The 20041-nt window shown below is 47.1% G+C and overlaps 2 protein-coding genes across 2 annotated transcripts; both read right to left on the reverse strand.

Moving 5' to 3' along the window:
- Nucleotides 1–155: 155 nt before the first annotated feature.
- Nucleotides 156–8947, reverse strand: Atp5mf (ATP synthase membrane subunit f). The gene is made up of 4 exons (XM_021162339.2): nucleotides 8843–8947; nucleotides 3697–3804; nucleotides 956–1072; nucleotides 156–319 (listed from the first exon to the last, which is right to left on the reverse strand). Exons 1-4 carry the CDS (start codon nucleotides 8853–8855, stop codon nucleotides 291–293), a joined length of 267 nt encoding a protein of 88 aa, XP_021017998.1. The 5' UTR covers nucleotides 8856–8947; the 3' UTR covers nucleotides 156–290.
- Nucleotides 8948–12602: 3655 nt separating this feature from the next.
- Znf394 (zinc finger protein 394) lies at nucleotides 12603–19532 on the reverse strand. The gene is made up of 3 exons (XM_021162959.2): nucleotides 18933–19532; nucleotides 16150–16273; nucleotides 12603–13859 (listed from the first exon to the last, which is right to left on the reverse strand). The coding sequence occupies exons 1-3, from the start codon at nucleotides 19326–19328 to the stop codon at nucleotides 12811–12813; spliced, it is 1569 nt and encodes a 522-aa protein (XP_021018618.1). The 5' UTR covers nucleotides 19329–19532; the 3' UTR covers nucleotides 12603–12810.
- Nucleotides 19533–20041: the final 509 nt, after the last annotated feature.

Genomic DNA, 20041 nt, shown 5'->3' on the forward strand with positions numbered 1-20041 from the left:
AAGTCTCTAGACAGCTGGAAACCCCAGATAATATGCTGCCCTGCAGTGAGCTAGCTCGCAATCCCAAGCACACAATGGTGTACAGAGCCCACAGGTTTCAGAGCCAAAATCCTGGACTGTGGACAAGTCAGAACAATGACTACACCAGGCAAGCATTTGTGAACCAGCCACCTTTTATTGGACACTAGTTCTCAGTCAGGGTATGAAGGTTCAGCCAGTTGAATTCTTCCTAGGTCAGAGTGGGGCAGGCAGTTATGCTCGGCCATGCAATGCCCTCCAGCGACCCCTCTTCAGTGGTACTTGCGTCGCCGTTCATGTTCTAGAAATAGGAAAAACAGTCTCCTACCAGGTGTCCATGTGAAAGCAGAGTGGCGGCAACAGACCGCAATCATCTCAGTCCTTCCTGTCATTTTCTTCCAGGTAAGTTAGGACCTGCCACCTGGCTAGTTTCTTCCCTTGTCAAATGGCGACACAGTTATCCATTATAGCCCCACAACAAAAAGTGTCACCCAGGTCCAGTGAGACTGGCGAGCTGGTGCTGTGAGAACAGCCGTGAAGCCTACTCACAGCCACCAGCAGCCCAGGTCTGTGACCGATGAGCAGCTGTGCTTTGTCAGCATGTATAATCCCTGGATCATACACTCGACTACTTACGGTCCTCTTTACAGTAGCCACTAGGAGAGTAAGCCAGTTTTCAGCATTTTAGAGTATGCTTCCCAATCACTAAACTTTAGCCTAATTCCATCTTATTTTTCCTGGGTTCTTTTTCCTAGGCTCCTCACTTAAACTGTTTTCACACATACCACACCACATTACTGTAACTTCCTCTCAGGTGGAGGAACACACAGGTCAGGAGCACCCCAGAGCTCTACTGCTAACAGGGTGGATTGCCATATTTAACTAACAAAGCCACACTCCTGGGTAGCAGGGACCCAGGTCTTGCTAGAGGACTTACTGAGTTCCTTGTAAGAAATGCAGTAGCTGAAAACCACGTAGGCTGCCAGGACCATGCTAATCCCCGAGATGCTGCCTTTCCGAACGTTGATGTACTTGTTGTAATACCGGTCATACCCTGCAAGAGAGGAGGTGCTCGATAGCAACAATACTGACAGTGCACAGTCTTTACTGCTGATGCTGGGTAACACAAATACCCTATGATGTTCTATCTCCATAACCCAACACTAGCCCCGGATCTAAGCCCATTTAACAGGGCACCTACCCTTTCTTTGGCTTTAATCATGTGAATGTGGCTCAGGTTGTTAGTCTATATGCTCTTACCTTATCTCCACCTCTTCTAGCCTGGGAACCCTCTTACTCTAACTGTGCTGCAGATTCCAACCTCCAGTAAGGGTCACTTCACTGTAACCCGAAAGATTGGCCAAGCCCTTCATTGTTGTGGTTTGGTCACTTGCTATGTACTGTGATGCTGAATTCTATACCCAAAAGGTCTAGGCCTACATGAGTGACTTCTTGTGTTTACAAGCTTTTTAAAACCTTGTTCCCGGATTTAAAACTACTGGTTAGGCTGGGCAGTGGTGGCGCGTACCTTTAATCCCAGCACTTGGGAGGCAGAGGCAGGCGGATTTCTGAGTTCGCGGCCCGCCTGGACTACAAAGTGAGTTCCAGGACAGCCAGGGCTATACAGAGAAATCCTGTCTCGAAAAAGAAAAAAAAAAAGAAAGAAAAAAAAGAAAAGAATAACTACTGGTTAAATAAAATTGGCTACAGCCAAATACTGGAGGGATTAGAAGTAGGTGGGTTTGGAGTGACCTTGTTGCAGGAAGAGAGCCAAGAAGAGGAAGAGGAACAAGAGGAGAGAGGAAGCCACCATGCTAGGGGAGCTGGACTATGAGTGCATGGCCAGGAGAAGCAGCAAGTACCTGGGGGACACCACTGGGGAGGTGGTCAGGGCAGCAGTTAGACGAGTACATCAGGGGTCACAGTCACCCCAGTAATTTTCACGGCCAAATGGAATAACCATAGTCTGAGTCTTATTTATTTGTAAGCTAGTCAGAGATAAACTTAAATTGGTTGTATATACTTCCTAACAGCACTGAATGCCTTAAATTTGTCAGGGGTAGGGTTAATAGATGCAGTCAGGTGCACTGACCACAGAGGACACAAGCATACTCTAGTTAGCAAAAATACATGAGTCTGGTGAGACAGTGCATTGTAGGTGGAGGCAGAAGGATCACAAGTTCAAGGCTCTCCTCAGCTACATACTGACTCTGAGGCCTGCTCACCTGATACTGTCTCATAACAAACACAGCCCCTGAGAAGTAAAGGCAAGGACATCTCTTGAGTTCAGGTCAGCCTCGTCTACAAGTTTTATGCTAGCCATGGCTATATAGTGAGAGCCTAACAATGAAACAAAAGCCAACAACAACTAAAATGGGATGATCTGATAGGGATTAAAATTTTTAGGGGGCTGGTGAGATGGCTCAGTGGGTAAGAGCACCCGACTGCTCTTCCGAAGGTTCGGAGTTCAAATCCCAGCAACCACATGGTGGCTCACAACCATCCGTAACAAGATCTGACTCCCTCTTCTGGATTGTCTGAAGACAGCTACAGTATACTAACATATAATAAATAAATGAATCTTAAAAAAAAAAAAAAATTAAATAGCAATGGCTGCCTGGGAGGAGCTACAGGCGTGGGCATAGGCTATACAAATTTCCTGGACAGCTATAATAGACATGGGGGTAAAGGTAGAATGTTCTAGGGGCAGAACTGGAAGGAAAGCCTTAAGCTAGGCCAAGTCACAGGAGTAGTAGTGTATGGTGCCCAGAGGAGGCCCAAGGCCGTGCACATGTCCATCGGACGATCTGACCAGTGTTGCACTTACTTATAAGTAAGGCCTGAAGGACGAGCACCTGAGCGAGCCCTCTGAAGTGTTTTAGGATGCTTGAAGGATGGGCCCTCTCAGGCTGGGACCACCACTATCCAAACTATCTCAACCAAGTCTCTTTCTGTTTGTAATCTTTCTTTTTGAGACAAGAGCCTCATGTACCCCAGGCCAACAGATTTGCTAACAGCTGAAGGTGACCCTGACCTCTGGACCTTTGTGCCTCTAGCTTCCTAATGCTACAAGTACCCCTGTATGGAACCACACCTGGTTTTCAGTTTCCTCTAAGACAGAGGCACTGATTCTGAGCAATGAAGTTATTCTGAGCTGGGCATGGTGGCACCATTGGGAGGCTGAGGCAGGCTGAAGGAAGTGCAAGGCCAGCTTGAGCCTTATAGCCTCAAAACACCGCAAAACATTTCCTAAGCCAAAGCATCTCAGTGCTCACCTCTGCTGTTTACGTGTGCTTGCCAATGGCACGTGTGCTCTCACATTCACGGCTGTGAGAGCAAAGTGTGTGGAGGCCAGCGATCACATCAGGTAGCTTCCTACCTGTCTCCACCAGGTTCTGAGTCAAGGCTGCCAGTGAGCTGGGATCCTGTTATGTGCCTCTCAGTGTCAGAACTACAAACAGACACTGCTTTTTACAAGGGCTCTGGAAACACAAACTCAAGTCCACATTACCCACTGAGCCACTGCCCTTGCCCACACTGTCACCCAAATACAAAAACTCAGGAGCTAACCACCATCATCACCCCCTCCACAAGCCCATCAATCTCAGCCAGTACGGCCCTCGCTGGCCGGGTTAAGACCAGAGCACTGCTTCTGCCGTCTTGCCCGTAGACACTGACCTCTCCGAAAGGCTCCTGCAATGCCACTGGGGGTGAAATCCCGCATCATTATCCAGCTCGGCAGCTCTCCAAGTTTGACTTCCATGAGCTTCTTCTCCTTCAATGGCACTGCAAGAAAACCAAAACAAAACACAGAATAACCCTCCAGCAACACAACACTTCTCCCATGTCATTTTCAACTGTTCCTGCAAGTAGATGGAGTCCACAGATGCTGCGCGTGAACCATTTTGTGAATAAATATAACACACTAAAGACGATACTGTAAGGCCTAAGCCTATGTAATGGTAGAGCTGCTTAGCAAAGCCTTTAAACACCAGGGGCTGGAGAGATGGCTCAGAGGACCTGGGTTTAATTACCAGCATCACACAAGAGTCTGTAATCCATTGCCTCCTGGTCACTCCCAGCACCGACACATATGTGGTATACAGACATACATGCAGGCAAACGCACACATGCACATAAAAGAAAGCTTTCTAAATGAACGGTGTCTAACAGCTTACTGAGAATGACTGTAAAAAAGAAAAGCTAAGGACCACAGGTGAGAATAAAATGGAGCAGCTTAGGACACCAAAAAGCTAACCCTGAAGCCAAGCAGGGAGGCATGCACCTATAATCCTGGCTCTCAGGAGATGCAGACAAAATATCAAGACGTCATAGGGTGAATGACAAACAAACCTCTATCTCAAAAAATAAAGACCCCAGCCAGGCGTGGTGGCGCACGCCTTTAATCCCAGCACTCGGGAGGCAGAGGCAGGCGGATTTCTGAGTCCGAGGCCAGCCTGGTCTACAAAGTGAGTTCCAGGATAGCTAGGGCTATACAGAGAAACCCTGTCTCGAAAAACCAAAATAAAATAAAATAAAACCCCCTAACATTCTCCAAACCCAGGTTCTCTGCAAGAGCAACGAGTGTTCTTAACCACTGAGCCAGCTCGCCAGCCCTGTGGTATCTTGTCATCACAGAGTTGTAATAACGATTACCCTGCATTGAGAGGAACCCATACATAGGAAGGAAACAAGTCAGACCTCACAACTTGTTCCATGCTCTGGAAGTTCATCTCAGGATATCTCTGTCCACGTCCTGGGGCAGCCCTAGGGCATGTGGAAGAACCAATCTCCACAACTGTGGCTTGCATATGCTTGCACACACAGAATACTGTAACAAAAATTATTTTTAAAGAGCCGAGCATGGTAGTGCATGCATTTTTCATCCCAGCATTTGGTAAACAGAGTCAGGTAGATCTCTATGAATTCAAGACCAGCCTGATCTACATAGTGAGTTCCAGGACAAACAGGGCTACACAGAAAGACCCTGTCTCCAAAAAAAGTAAATAATTTCAAGATTATTCTTCTGAAGTTGGAGAGATGGCTCAGCAGTTAAGAGCACTGACTATTCTTCCAGAGGATCCAGGTTCAATTCCCAGCACCCACATGGCAGCTTACAACTATCTGTAACTTTATTCCAGGGGATATGACACCCTCATATAAACATACATGCAGGCAAAATGCCAATGCACATCAAATAAAAATACATCATTTAAAAATTTTAGGGGGCTGGCAAGATGGCTCGGAGGTTAAGAGCATTGACTGCTCTTCTGAAGGTCCTGAGTTCAAATCCCAGCAACCACATGGTGGCTCACAACCATCCGTAATGAGATCTGATACCCTCTTCTGGTGTGTCTGAAGTACAGCGTACTTATATGTAATAAATAAATAAATATTTAAAAAAAATTTTAATATTTTTATTATATGTACATGGGTATTTTGCCTGCATGTATGGACATGCACCATATACATGCTTGGTGTACACAGGTCAGAAGAGGGCATCAGATGCCCTGGAACTAGAGTTTCAGATGAATATGAACCACCATGTGAGAGCTGGGAACCAACCTTGTGTCATCTCCACTCACCGAGCCATCTCTCCAGCCCCAGACAACACCTCTCCCAAAGCTTCCAAGTCGTATGTGCTACTGCTAACTGTTATATCCCTCACTCAAAAACCCATCAATACTTAGGAGGCGTGACCTCCAAATCCTTCACTGAGTTACACAGATCATATTGTGTGAACCGACCTCACTCACATACCCCAAGGGAAAAACAGATGCCCAGTTCACACTGAAAGACTCCGAGAGGAGCCCCTCGCTCAGGCCTCAGGACAATAGCGGACACCCAAGAACTTACGATAGACCAAGCTTGATGCAAACCACATGAGGCTTTATTCGGGGAAAGTCAAAAGCTCTGGGGATGACTCATATCCCACACAGGGGTAGAGGAGTCGACCTCGAGGGGAAAGAGGTCCCAGTTTTTATAGGCCCTCAGGGGAGAAAGGAGAAGGGGGGGGGGGAGTAGGGGATTTTTAGATCTAAACAATGTCTATTCTCAAGAAATATGTATGGGAGGGGTACAAGGAAAGAGTCTGGTGCAGGTGTAGCAACTCAGGATTGGCTGGGCTGTGGTTGCTGGGGAGATTTTCCGACTCTTCCCCAGCAACCAACATTACAAACACCTGGCAATGGGCTTCATCAGTGGGCACACACATGGGTTCAAGGAACGGTCAAAACATTGGCAGACACATAGGTTCAAGGAGTGGCCAGAGTATTGTGCACCTCTATTTTTTTAAATTAGTGAAGCTAGTTCTGCTAACAGTGACATCTATTTTGCCAATTTTAGGGCTTCTGTGACCTTTTACATTCTGTCAGGATCTTTCAACACCAACAGAACCCTTCATTGTGGGGTGGCCACTTTCTCAATTATCTTTGTTTTCTGAGACAAGGTCTCTCTCTATAGCTCCGGCTTTCCTGGAACCATGTAGACCAGGCTGAGCTTTAACTCAGATATCTCCCTGCCTTTACCCCCTGAGAACTGGGATTAAAAGTATGTGCAGTAGCACAGAGCCTGCAAAGTTGTTTTCTGACCTCCATACAGTTCCCATGGCTCTTCTGAACATGTGCACATGTACGCGCACACGCGCGCGAGAGACACACAGAGACACAGAGAGACACACACACACACACACACACACACACACACACACACACGAACACACATACTCAGGTGCCACCATGCTCGCCTTTTTTCTTTTAAGACAGGATCTTATGTAGCTCATGCTGGGCTCAAACCTGCTGCTGTATGTCAATGGATGTCTTTGGCATAGCGGACCCTGCTACCTTCCAAGTGCTGGAGTTACAGGCTTTATGTGGTGCCGAGGATGGAACCCAGGACTTTGTGCCTCTGGGGCAAGCACTCCACAAACAGAGCTGTAACTCGATACCCCACCCCTGCCCCGCCCCGCCCAGTATCTCTCTTGAACTGAGTCATCTTTTTTTGTTTGTTGGTTTGGTATTTTGAGATAGGGTATTGCTATATAGTACCGGCTAGCCTTAAACTCATGGCTAATCCTCTTGTTTCAGCTTTCCCACTGCTAGGGTGACAGGTGTACAATATCACCCCCCAGCTGGCGAAGTGTACTAAACTCTTTAGTCTTTCGTTCAAAGGTCTCTTCACACTGACCCTCTACTTAAATAAGATTGCAAACTTTAAGCTGGGTATGATGGCGCATGCCTTTAATCCCAGCACTTAGGAGGCAGAAGCAGAGAGACTTTTATGAGTTCCAGACAAGCCTGATCTATCTAGTGAATTTCAGGATAGCCACAGATATTTAGGGAGACCTTGTCTTTAAAAAAAAAAAAAAACAAGGAAATGTGATAGTGGTGGTGGTTGTGGCAGTGGCGGCACACACCTTCAACCCTAGCATGGGAAGGCAGAGGCAGATGGAGTTCAAGTTCAAGGATAGCCAGAGGGGCAGAGAAATCCTGTAGGGGTTGGGATCCAAAACTTCTATTTTTTTCAACTTTTTTTTGGAGAGGAAGGCCCAGGCTGACGACTGTGCTTCTTTCAGCCTCTTGAGCAGTGTCATCAATGCTCTTCCCGTTGTCTCTTCTAAAAGCTGTGTTCACTAACCATCTCCTACCATTTTACAGATAAAATAGCTGCTAATGCCCCAGGTGGCAGTGATCTCCACCTTTAAGCCCAGTACTGGGGAGACAGAAGCAGGTGGATCCACAGATGAGTTCCATTACAAGCTGGAGCTACACAAAGAAATCCTATCTTGCAAAACCAAGTACCAAACCAAATCAAAAAGGCTCAGCTCCTTCACACCCCGTTTTTAGACACCCCACCCCTTCACCTTCCCAGGCTGAGATAAAGAACACTGTAACAAGCTAAGTACGGCGGCATAGGCCTGTCATCCTAGCACTCAGAGATAGACGCTAATACATCACGACTGTGGCAGCAAGTTCATGACCAATCTGGGCTACATGGTGAAACCATGTCTCAAAAGGAGGAGGTAGACAACTGTGAAGTGGCTGGCCTGGCTACTGGAGTTCCTCGGAGTTGTCCTCTAACCTGGACACATTCCCATGACCATACCTAGACACGCGTGGGACACATAATAACAAAACCAATTATGTGTAATCCCAACGGTGCGCAATGAATGGGTGTCGAGATTGACTCGTACGTGTGAAGGGAACATCTGCTTGTCTGTCACAAGGACATCTCTGGAAGGTAATCTCATTTATCATGAGACCCGCCAACCTAGGTCTGAATCCCAGCGAGGCTCTCTCAGGACTGGTGACCTTGAACAGGTCACTTCACCCCAGTAGGCGTATTCTGTCGACGCGTATGTAGCATAATGTGGTGTCGGGAACCATTCTAGGCACTCGCTGGTCCTGGATCGTAATCTGAGCCTCATCTCCAGGGAGGTCCAAGCGCTGCCCAGCGTAAAGGTTCAAGTGACCCTGCCTGTGTCTGTCGCGCTGGAGGAAAAAGCAGCAGCTTAGTCCTCCGCGGAGAGCCAGACAAATGGTTCCGGGCAACGCATGTGCAGGCCCCCAGAAGCCTCTCCGTGCTGACTGGGTCTTCCACCGCCAGGCCAGGCGATGCACAGCAGAAATCCGCTGCAGAGTGGAGGGAGGAGGGCGGGAGCACAGGACCTTATAGTAAGTGTCCAGCGCGCTTCCGGGGAGGCCTCAGTGAAGTTCCGGGTGAAGAGCAAGAGTTCCCGCGGTTCCTTCTCACCCCACTGTGGCCCTGGAGCCTGTGCCCAAATCGGGCTTCCAACCCCAAGGCCAGGCAAGGGCCGAGTACTCACCGATCGACGCCATCTTGAAGTCCTGGTGTCCGCAGAACTCCAGCAGCGCGCAAAGGCTGCTGGGAAGTGCGCACGCACCCCTGCCGGAGCGGGAAGCAGAGGCTCATGGGAAGTAGATCACCACTTAGGTAGAGCATTTTGAGACTGATCCCAGGCGGAAGCAAAGGACAAAAGAGAAAAGGGACCTTTTGACTTTTTGTCTTCTGCTTTTGGATCTCTCTTGAGAAATGAGAGGCTTAGGGGTGTGGCTCAGTCCCAGAGTGCTTAAGGCTCTGATTCCATTCCCAATGCTGAAAAGAAAGAAAAGCAGAGAGGCAGAGGCAGGCGGATTTCTGAGTTCGAGGCCAGCCTGGTCTACAAAGTGAGTTCCAGGACAGCCCGGGCTATACAGAGAAACCCTGTCTCGAANAAAAAAAAAAAAAAAAAAAAAAAAAAAAAAAAAAAAAAAAAAAGAAAAAGAAAAGCAGAGAAGCCTTGAATCTTGAATAGGGAACATTTGTTTTAACCCTCCCCAGTTCCTTTTACTTGCTATTCACTGCTCTGACCCCAAATCCCTCTGAAGTTCCACTCCACATGCTTAAGTGGTTTCCATGATTGCAAACACGCCTCCACAGCTGACACCTGCTTAAACGGGTATTTTCTAAAGCTCGTAAAGGTAGTTTTTTGACCCAAAATCAGAAGTATTAGATTTAAGCCATGTTAGCGCCAAAGTCAGACTACTATATAGCTACAGGCATTATCTTGCCATTAATTCTCAACTTTGGGCCTGAAATACAGCAAGACTGTATGCAATAACAGAGTCAGTCTAGCCTGGAAATCAGTATATGTTTTGGGTTGGCCTGAAACTTTTAGCAGTGGCAACTCATGTATGGGAATTATATGTGTGCACTGCCTGTATAAACTGACATGACCACTCCATGGTATAATTAAGGTGAAGGTTTTTTTAAATTACTTTTTATGTACATGGGTGTTTTGCCTACACATATGTCTGTGTATCACATGCATGCAAGGCCCACTGAAGTCAAAAGAGGGCATTGGATCCCCTGGAGCTGAAGTTAGAGAGACAGTAGTGAATTCCTATGTGATTTTTGGGAATGAAACCTGGGTCCTCTGGAAGAGCAGGAAGTGCACTTAACAGATGAGCCATCTCTCCAGCCCCCATAAGGAGAGGGGATTAAAAAAAAAAGATTTATTTATTATATGTAAGTACACTGTAGCTGTCTTCAGATGCGCCAGAAGAGGGCGTCAGATCTCATTACATGTGGTTGTGAGCCACCATGTGGTTGCTGGAATTTAAACTCAGGACCTTTGGAAGAGCAGTTGGTGCTCTTAACCTCTAAGGCATCTCTCCAGCCCCCAGGAGAGGGGATGTTTATTGTAGATATGAGTGAGAGGGAACAGCCAGAGGCATCTGGAAGAGCAGAGAGAGGAGTAGACTGAACATGGGCATCTGACTGGACATGATCGGGGCAATCTAAGAGTGAGAGCATGGGGTGGGGTGGGAGTGAGAATAGCAGGATTATAAGAAGAATGATTCGCTGGAGGGGTGGGGGGAGGGAGTCCAGGACAGGAGCTGAAGGGAGAAGCATAGAGAAGATGAAAAGAGCCAGAATGCTATTACATGGACTTTGCTGTGTGTAATGGGTATTTATGTGATATTGAGAGACTGGAGGCCAGCATGCATTTTGATATGCTGGTAAATGCCAAAGGTAAGGAAAATGACTCCTTTTGACAGAAAACTGGGCTTCCCAATTCCTTTTACCTGCTATTCACTGTGGAATATTCACAATTCTTTTTACCATTCCTGAAGAATGGTGGCTTTTATCTAACCACCAGAAATCCTCCTATAGTCCAAGTTGTGCTCATTTCTGGATATTTGGACTGCTTTTTAAGAGTTTGGTGGGAAAGCATTAGAGAAAAGGGAATTATTCCAAGCAAAAGGAACTGCAGCACACAAAATTTACTTCACTCTAGCTATTAGTATAGAAGGGGGCTGTAGTCGAGCAGTTCTACTGAGACAAGGGGCCAACAGACTTCTGAAGAGTATAACTGCTCAGTTACCATTTCCCTGAAGGGGCTGGGTGGTCCCACATGGGTCATCATCTTAGTGTCTTAAATGATTCTATCTTGGACCAAAGATCTACACCAGCCCAACATTTCTTATGTCAAGTTCCCAAGTGGTAGGATTACAGGTGTTTACCAACCAAACCCTGCTTCGCCTCAGAATGTTTGAGTCTGCCTGTATTTAGAGTTGAGTGTAGAGCTAGTATCAAGGGTTCAGCTCTGAATGCTTTTGACTTTTCAAGATTTTAATGAGCAAGAGAGAAGGGGGCAGTGGGTGTCACAGGCTTTTGATCCCAGCACTCGGGAGACAGAGGCAGGTGGACCTCTCCTCAAGATCAGCCTGGTCTACAGAATGAGTTCCAGGCCAGCCAGGGCTACACAGAGACTCTGTCTTGGGGCAGAGGGGAAGCAAGAGAGGAGTCTCATTCAAGGATCCCATTTATCTACTGCTTTGTGTTCATGAAAAGGATGAATCCATTATAGAGTTGTCACTAATACAATTATAGGCCACCTTCCAGCCACTTGCATGTTTAGTCTCATGGGAAAGCTGGATAGAGTGGCACACTGCAACAATCCCAGGATTTGAGAGCCTTAGGCAAGATCACTGTGAGTTTGAAGCCAGCCTGGGCTAAAGAGTCTTTGTCTGAAACAAAAGGTCACAAAACAAATTTCATTTTGTTTTGTTGAGATGCTGGAGTCATTGGACTTAGGGCCTTGTGCATGGGAGGCAAAGGCTTTAGCACTGAGCTATAAAGCTCTCATGAGCATTTTTGGAGGTCCTAGAAGCACATGTATGGTCAAGGCCTGGGGCTCCACTGCATTATCTTGGTACACACAGTGGAATCTTTCAGCACTAGGGATAACTCCAATAATACAGCTTCAAAGCAAAGTGGAATCATGTCCCAGGTCTTGGGCATTTTAAAAAAGATTTAGTGTGGGGGTGAGGTATGTATGTGGCATAGCATGTATGAGGTTAGAGGAAACCTTTTGAGTATCAGTTCTTCCCTTTACCATGTTGGTCTTGGGGATGGAATTCAGGTTGTCTGACTTGGTAGCAAACACCATTATGCTCTGAACCACCCCCTTAACCCTGACGCCACAGGATTCAAATGCTTCTGTACTCAGTCTTCTCCTTTTGAAGACCCCAAGGATGTCCTCCTGGACCACTGGTAAAGGAAGTGCCTCTAAGTCCCTTCTGTCTCATGAGAAACCTCAGAAAAAGATTATAGTTATAGATGGGTATAGTGTTTCTGGGGCTCAAACTCAGGTCCTCTGCAAGGACAGTATTTGTCATCTTAACTGCTGAGCCATCGACCCTGCCCTTTAACCCTTATCATTAGACATCTCAAACATGGCCCCATTCATCTTTGGAAAGTTCCCTATATTCCTTCTTCCTCCTCTGCAGTATATATAAATAAAACTTTATTTATTTATAATAACTGGGCCAGTGAGATATCTCAGTGGGTAAAGACAATGCTGCCAAGCATAATGATCTGAGGTCATCCCTGGAACCTACAGGTAGTTAGAAGGAAACCAACTCCTTCAAGTTGTCCTGTGAGACATAATGAGATCCTGTCTCAAAAACCAACCAAACAGAAAGGTTCAAACGAGACCTACTGTCTTGTCTAAGGAAATCTGTGAATGACTGAGATATCCCAAACGACAATGCACCCTCGAGACAAAGAAACAACTGAACAATCACAACCAAAGTCATGTTGGGGAAGGTGGTGGGCACCTTTAATCTCAACACACAGGAGGTAAAGCCAGAGGCAGGTTGACCTCTTGAGTTTGTGGCCAGCCTGGTCCACATAGCTACTGCCAGATAGCCAGGGCTACACAGTGAGAACTTTTCTCAACAGTAGCAACAACAAAAGCCACGTGAGTCATGCAGAGACACATGGAAGCTAGGAGACTGAATTCTGATGGATTCTTTGGTGTCGGACAAGGTGTGTACTCTGTCTAAATCTTTCACCACATTGAAAACATTTATAAGGTTTTTCTCCTGTGTGAGTTCTCTGGTGTTTAATGAGGGTGGCGCTCTGACTGAATCTTCTCCCGCAGACGACACATGCATAGGGCTTCTCTCCTGTGTGGGTTCTCTGGTGCTTGAAGAGGTCTGAGCGCTGTCTGAAGCTCTTCTCACAGTCTCCACACTTGTATGGTCTCTCTCCTCTGTGTAGTCTCTGATGTCTGAACAGGCTGGAAACATGAACGATCTCTCCACACTCCTCACATTTATAGTACTTCTCGCTGGCATGGGTTCTCTGATGCCGACTCAGATGTGAGCTCTGCCTGAAGCACTCCCCGCATTCTGGGCAAGCATATGGCTTCTCACCTGTGTGTGTCCGCTGGTGCTTAACGAGGGCGGCGCTCTGACTGAAGCTTTTCCCACACTCTTGGCACTGATAGGGCTTCTCACCGGTGTGGATTCTCTGGTGTTTGAAGAGGTCCGAGCGCTGTCTGAATCTCTTCTCGCAGCTATCACATTTATAAGGTTTGTCTTCCTGGAACTGCCTCTGGGTCTCAAGAAGCCCCAAAGCACTGTCCACAGAGCTGTGAGGCTTCACTGGATGGCATTTGACATGGAAACCTTGTTTGTGGTCATCCCCACACTGACCGTTGGTACCCAGTCCCTCTGCTGTCTGGATGTGCTGACCAAGGACAGAACTGCCACTGTTCTCAAATTCATTAGTTTTAGAGTCCCTTTCCTTTCTGGACACACCAATGAGAAGTGGGACAGCAGTGCATCCTTGCTCTTCAGGAGAACTCTGGAGCTGCAGCAGTACAGCAGCTTTTGGCAGCTTTTCTTCCCAGTCCTCAGAGGTGTCACCACATTTGGTAAATGCTGGGACCTTTCCCTGGGACACTTCTTGTAGCCATGCCTGTGGCTCGGCCTCCTTTAAAATTTCTTGCTTTAGAATCACATCTGTGTTCACAGCTCTAGTTTCCAAGCCTGAAACAGGAAAATAAAAGCTGCTATCATCTCACGCCTGTGTGACAGTGAAACAGAAAATGCTGGTAAAGGAAGTGCCTCTAACAGGCTTCTAGGTGTCCTCCTCCAGACTCTTTATGTGGAACTGAGCCCATCAGGGGTATGCACTTTGCCTGTACAGCAAAAAGCTTTCTTTCTGTACTTGTGCCTACAGCTACCAAGGCATTCTTCCCTAGTCCTACTGCACAGCTACAATAAGAGGTAGACACAGAAAGGATATCAGAACAGGCTGATAGCCTTCATCCCATGAATGTGGGCTGGGTTAATATGAGAAAATCACCCCAGATAAGCTATAATGGGCATAGCTGGTGATGCCAACATATGAAGGCAAGGTTCCAATGCCAGTTCAGCCTAGCACTGGGTGAAGGTGCATAAAAATTGTCCTCTGGCCTCTACATATAAACCTCTATGTCCACCCACACAAACACATACAGATGGGGAGGGGCAGATGAGATCCCACCTCTAGCTGAGAGACTGTGGGTCATTAATCACTGCTGAGGGAGCCAGGATGATTTTTCTTCAAGATGTAGCCATTGTCATTTGCCTGTGCTTTGAGAAACTACCCCACAATCCTGCACATGCAACCTTAATTAAAACAAAACACCACAAACTGGAATGTAGGAAGGAACATTTGGGGAAGAAGGGTTCCAGAGGAGGGGAAGGGATAAGAGAGGAATGGGGGTTGATTCTAATCAAAGTACATCATATATATATGATTAAAGAACAACTAAAAAGTTATTGAGCCAGGTGTGGTGGCGCATGCCTTTAATCCCAGCACTCAGGAGGCAGAGGCAGGCGGATTTCTGAGTTCAAGGCCAGCCTCGTCTACAAAGTGAGTTCCAGGGCAGCCAGGGTTACACAGAGAAACCCTGTCTCGAAAAAACAAAAACAAAAACAACAACTACAACAAAAAGTTATTGAGGGCCAGGTGTAGCGGCACATCTCCTGAATCCCGGCACTCTGAAGGCCAAGGCAGGAGATCTCTGAGTCCAAACAGCCTGGGCTACATAGTAACTTCCAGACCAGCAGAGTTACAGTGAGACCCTGTCTCAAACACAACAAAAATTATTAGAAACAAACACATGTACACAAAATAAAATAGAGAACAGAAAAACCCAGCCTAAGTCACAAAAGAACTTCTAAGGCTCTTAACCCATGTTTGTGAATGGCAAACTAGCTCACAGATCATAGAGACCTCAGCTACTAATCCTGCTTTGCAAAAACTGTCAACCTGACACAGCCCATGGAAGGAAAGCCTCAACTGAGGCATCCCTAGATTAGACTGGCCTGTGGGCTCTTTGTGGGGGATTACTTTGATGTAGAACACGTCAACCCATTGTGGGAGGTACCATCCCTAAGCAAGAAGGTCCTGAACTGCATAAGACAGCAGATGATGGGGCTGCAGAGACCACTCAGTGAGTAAATGCACCTTAGAGCAGCCTAACAGCTTAAGTTTGATGATCCTCACCATACAATGTAATAAGAGAAAACTTCTTTCCACAAGTTTGTCTTTTGATCTCCACACAAGCACAGTGGCACGTGTACACACACACAAGACAAATAAAATTAAATATGAAAAGACAAAAAAGAAAGAAAGAAAGAAAGAAAGAAAGAAAGAAAGAAAGAAAGGGAGAAAGAAAGAAAGAAAGAAAGAAAGGAAAAGAAAAAAGAAAGAAACAGAACCTCAAACAAGCTATTGTTCAGAAAAAGAATGCTATCCGAGGCTAAGCCAGCCTTTAACAGTGCCCTCCATAGCTCCTACCGGTCTTCCTTATAATGCTGTTTAAGTCAGTTTGTCACTGTGACAGATCCCTAAGACAACTTAAGGAACAAAAGGTTCACTGTGATTTAACGGGCCAGAAGTTGAGTCCATGCTCAGCTGAATTCATTGTTCCTGGGCTTGGGGTAAGGCCGAGCACCATTACAGAAGGGTCTGCCGGAGCACATATACTCACTTCCTGGCAGTGAGGAAGCAGAGTGGGGGTGCAGAAAGGTGTCAGGGCAAGCTAGAGCTCTCAGGGACACTCCTCTGCATCGTCCACCTAGGATGTCTCTCCCCTGCCTCCAACTGAATCAGGATCTTATGTAGCCTGCTTTCAGGTTCCTGCCTTGACTTGTCTCAGTGATGAACTGTGACCCTTTCCTGCCCTAGGCCGCTTTTGGTCAGAATGTTTCCTCACAGCAACTGGGAGAAAACTAGAGCAGCTTCCCAAGCCACGCATTCGACAACTCATCAGAGAACAGCACTTACCAGGCACAACTGTGCTCCCAGCGTCCTTTGTGCTCTCTTCACAGAAACCTTTCCGAGCTGCAGCCAGCTGTTCCCACTCTTCCCAGGTCAGAGATTCAGCCACATCCTTGAAGGTCACAAAGCCCTATAACGACATAAGATCTCCATTTAGCACTTGCTGTCATTGCAAACACTGCCACTCGTCTAAGGGGAAGCTGGACTCTAGAGTGGAAGGAGTTAGTGTGAGAGTCAAGTAACAAACCACAGATGCTGTGTCAACTGGGTACCAAAGGGACCTGCTACTGACCATCTTCAGTGTCAACCTGGCTGGATTTAGAATCACCCAAATGTAAGCTTCCAGACTGACCTGTGTGAGCATATCCAGACAGCTTTGACTGTGGAGGGAAGATCAACCCTGGGTAGGAGATGCACTGGACTGTATGGACAGAAAGAAGGTGGCAAGGGAACACCAGCATCCACCTCCTGACTGCTAACCTTGAAGCAAGGTGGCCAGCCACTCCCCCTGCCACCCACGCTTTCCTGACCTCAGACTGTAGCTCTTCTTCAACAAGCCTTTTCCTCAATTTGCTCTAGTCACAGCAGTGAAGAGAGTTGCCATTCTCTGTAGAAGTTTAATCTGAAATAAATTCAGACTCAAAATACATTCACAAATACCTTGGCCATATAGCTAGGCTCTTCTCTGACTAGATCATACCTTAAATTAGCCCATTTCTTCTAATGTATATTCTGCTGCGAGGTTGGTTATCTGTGCTGAGGTACTGTGTGTCCTTCTCGTCAAATCTTCCCCGGGGAAATCTCTCACACCTGGCACTATCTCAGAATCCTTTTTCCCTCCCGAATGTCTCACCTCCTACTTCCAGACTAAGCTATAGGCCACCAGTTTTATTACTGACAGGTGTCACATCCATACAGACTCAAGATTCTCACTAGAAGGCCACATATAATGTCTTTGGTTAGGTTTTGTTTTTGTTTGTGTTCTTGTTTTGAGACAGGATTTCTCTGTGTAGCCCTGCCTCCCAAGTGCTGGGATTAAAGGCATGTGCTACCTGGCTCCTCCTATAACCTTGAAAAGACTTTCTGTGGATCATCTATGACAGTCCAGGGAAAGCAAGGGTGAAATATCGGAGTTCTAGCACTGTGGCTTACCAAAGTGGCAATTAAAACTGGAATGTGAGCCGGGTGTGGTGGCGCACGCCTTTAATCCCAGCACTCGGGAGGCAGAGGCAGGCGGATTACTGAGTTCGAGGCCAGCCTGGTCTAAAAAGTGAGTTCCAGGACAGCCAGGACTACACAGAGAAACCCTGTCTCGGAAAAAAAAAACAAAAAAACAAAAAAAAAACTGGAATGTGGCTCAGTTTAAGACTACTGACTGGTCTGGCATGCACAAAGCTGAGCTCAGCCCCCAGGACCACGTAAACCAGATGTGACGGCAAATACTTATAATCCTAGAACTCTGTAAGTAGAGGCAGGACGGTCAGAAATTCTAGGGTCATACTCTTCCCTCTACATAGTGGGCTGTTCTAGGCCAGCCTGGGTTACATAAGATCCTAATTCAACTGGGGGCAGGGTAGAGACAATTCTAGGTGGACGATGCAGAGGAGTGTCCCTGAGAGCTCTAGCTTGCCCTGACACCTTTCTGCATACCCATTCTGCTTCCTCACTGCCAGGAAGTGAGTATATGTGCTCCGGCAGACCCTTCTGTAATGGGGCTCGGCCTTACCCCAAGCCCAGGAACAATGAATTCAGCTGAGCATGGACTCAACTTCTGGCCCGTTAAATCACAGTGAGCCGTACGTACTGCTTACAATTTCAGAGTATCTCACAGTTCCGTCAGGAATGAAATCGGTGCTCCAACATTTTTGAAACCCAAGATCCCCAAATCTGAAGTGCTTGAGTGTCTGCCCCCAACAACTAAGCATTCGCCCAAATGTCCCTCGTGCTGAGATGGAAAAACATAGCTAAAGTATAAAATGGCATTTTGTGGGGAGGACCTACAGAATATTTTGAGATTAGCTTTTCACGGGCAGGAGAGGTGAACCAGAAGAGCGCTTCCTGTCCCTCCAGTAGACTGACCTGTGTTCCGTGCCCAGTACCCACATTAGGCAGCGAACAACAGCCTGTGATTCCAGTTCCAGGGGTCTACTACCTTGTTCTGTGCTCCTTGATCACCCCTACACGTGTGGCATACACTCGTACACATAGTCACACACAGGAAACAAAAATAAAAAGAAACTAGACTTTTTACACGGACAATGATTGTAGATTGTATTCTAAAAGGCACACGCGAGCTCTGTTTCAATAAGCTTTAATAACCTTTAATCCCTGAACTTTGGAGGTACAGTAAAAGTGGATCTCTGTGAGTTAAAGGTCAGTCTGGTATAACATATAATGAGTTCAAGTCAGATAGGGACACACAGAGAGACTCTACCTTTAAGAAGAAAATCAAACTGTATTTCAAAACCAGTAATAAGCATCAAGAGTATTTTTTCCAAGATGCCTTCTCATGGACCTAACATATTCAAATATAGGGGCCATTCTCATTCAAAGTGTGTGTGTGTAGACAACCAGGCTGTATTCTCTGAATCATCACGACTGGGCACGCGTGCACGTTAATGCAGATGCCTAGATCATGGCAGCAGATCACTTGAAGTTAGAGCTACAGATGGTTGTGAGACCCTCTATATGGGGTCCTGGGAACTGAATTCATTCTCTGGAAGAGCAGCTCAGGGTCTTAAACACTAAGCCATCTCTCTGGTGCTACGCAGAGCCCACACGAGTCTCACCTGCGGAGAGGCCCGATCCAGTGCTCTTTGTAGAGTTCGCGCCAAGGCCGCAGCCTCCTCCCCACTTTCAGGACTGTGGTCCCGCACGTAGGCCTGGAGCTCCTGGGGCAGGATGGTGAGGAACTGCTCCAGCACCAACAGCTCCATGATCTGCTCCTTGGAGCGCAGCTCCGGCCTCAGCCACCGCCGACAGAGCTCCCAAAGTCGGCTCAGCGCCTCCTCAGGGCCGGCCACTTCCTGGTAGCGCAACTGCCTGAACTGTTTTCGAGAAGTTTCGGGGTTCTGCCAATCTCCGGAACCGGAGGACTCCTGACTCCCCGGAGAGTCCTCCTCCACCTTCACCGTACAAAGCCCAGCACCGAGAGGTGGCGGGACAACCCCAGAGCCCGCAGCCATTGGAGCCTCTGGACCGTCCAGGTCGAGCTTGCTTTCTAGAAGGGCAAAGCCCAATGACTTCACGGACCTTTTCTGAAACCGAGGCGGAGTGGTACCCTCTCCCAAAAACGAGGCCCAGAAAAGGCCACTACAGACACAGCACACACGCGAACCCGGCCTTCTCAGTTCTCACTTCGGCAGGTGACAGAAAAACAAACCGAAGCGGAAGTGCGTCATTAACCCCGCCTCTGGGAAGAGGCCTCGCCTGCGTAGGTCTTTCTAAGCGCCCTGGAGGACTAAGATGCATCTCTATGGTTCGCCTATTGTACTAAAGGGGCCGCAGGCCAAGTCACGACAGTCATGACAGACTGGATGGATGGATGGATGGATGGATAGATGGATGGATGGATGGATGGATGGATGGATGGATGGATGGATGGATGGATGGATGGATGGATGGATGGATGGATGGATGGATGGATGGGTGGATGGATGGATGGATTAGATAGATAGGGGGTCCTACACAGAGAAAAAAATTGTCTTGAAAAAAAACCCAAAAATGTAAATAAATAAATAAATAAGTAGATATGGACTGGAGAGATGGTTCAGCGGTTAAAGACACAGGCTGCTCTTTTAGAGGATCTAGGTTTAATTACTGACTCCCACAACATGGTGCAGGCCAAACAGCCATAAATAAAGTAAAACTCTCTCTCTCTCTCTCTCTCTCTCTCTCT

This window comes from Mus caroli, chromosome 5 (assembly GCF_900094665.2).
Source record: "Mus caroli chromosome 5, CAROLI_EIJ_v1.1, whole genome shotgun sequence".
Lineage (NCBI taxonomy): Eukaryota > Metazoa > Chordata > Mammalia > Rodentia > Muridae > Mus > Mus caroli.

Coding starts and splice junctions, on each gene's coding strand:
- Atp5mf (XM_021162339.2), bottom strand. Junction 1,073..3,696: donor TGCAGGAGCCTTTCGGAGAG/GTCAGTGTCTAC, acceptor CCTCTCTTGCAG/GGTATGACCGGTATTACAAC. Junction 320..955: donor CATTTCTTACAAGGAACTCA/GTAAGTCCTCTA, acceptor TCCTATTTCTAG/AACATGAACGGCGACGCAAG.
- Znf394 (XM_021162959.2), bottom strand. CDS start 19,328: ATGGCTGCGGGCTCTGGGGTTGTCCCGCCACCTCTCGGTGCTGGGCTT. Junction 16,274..18,932: donor TGGATCGGGCCTCTCCGCAG/GTGAGACTCGTG, acceptor ATGTCGTTATAG/GGCTTTGTGACCTTCAAGGA. Junction 13,860..16,149: donor TGGGAGCACAGTTGTGCCTG/GTAAGTGCTGTT, acceptor TTCCTGTTTCAG/GCTTGGAAACTAGAGCTGTG.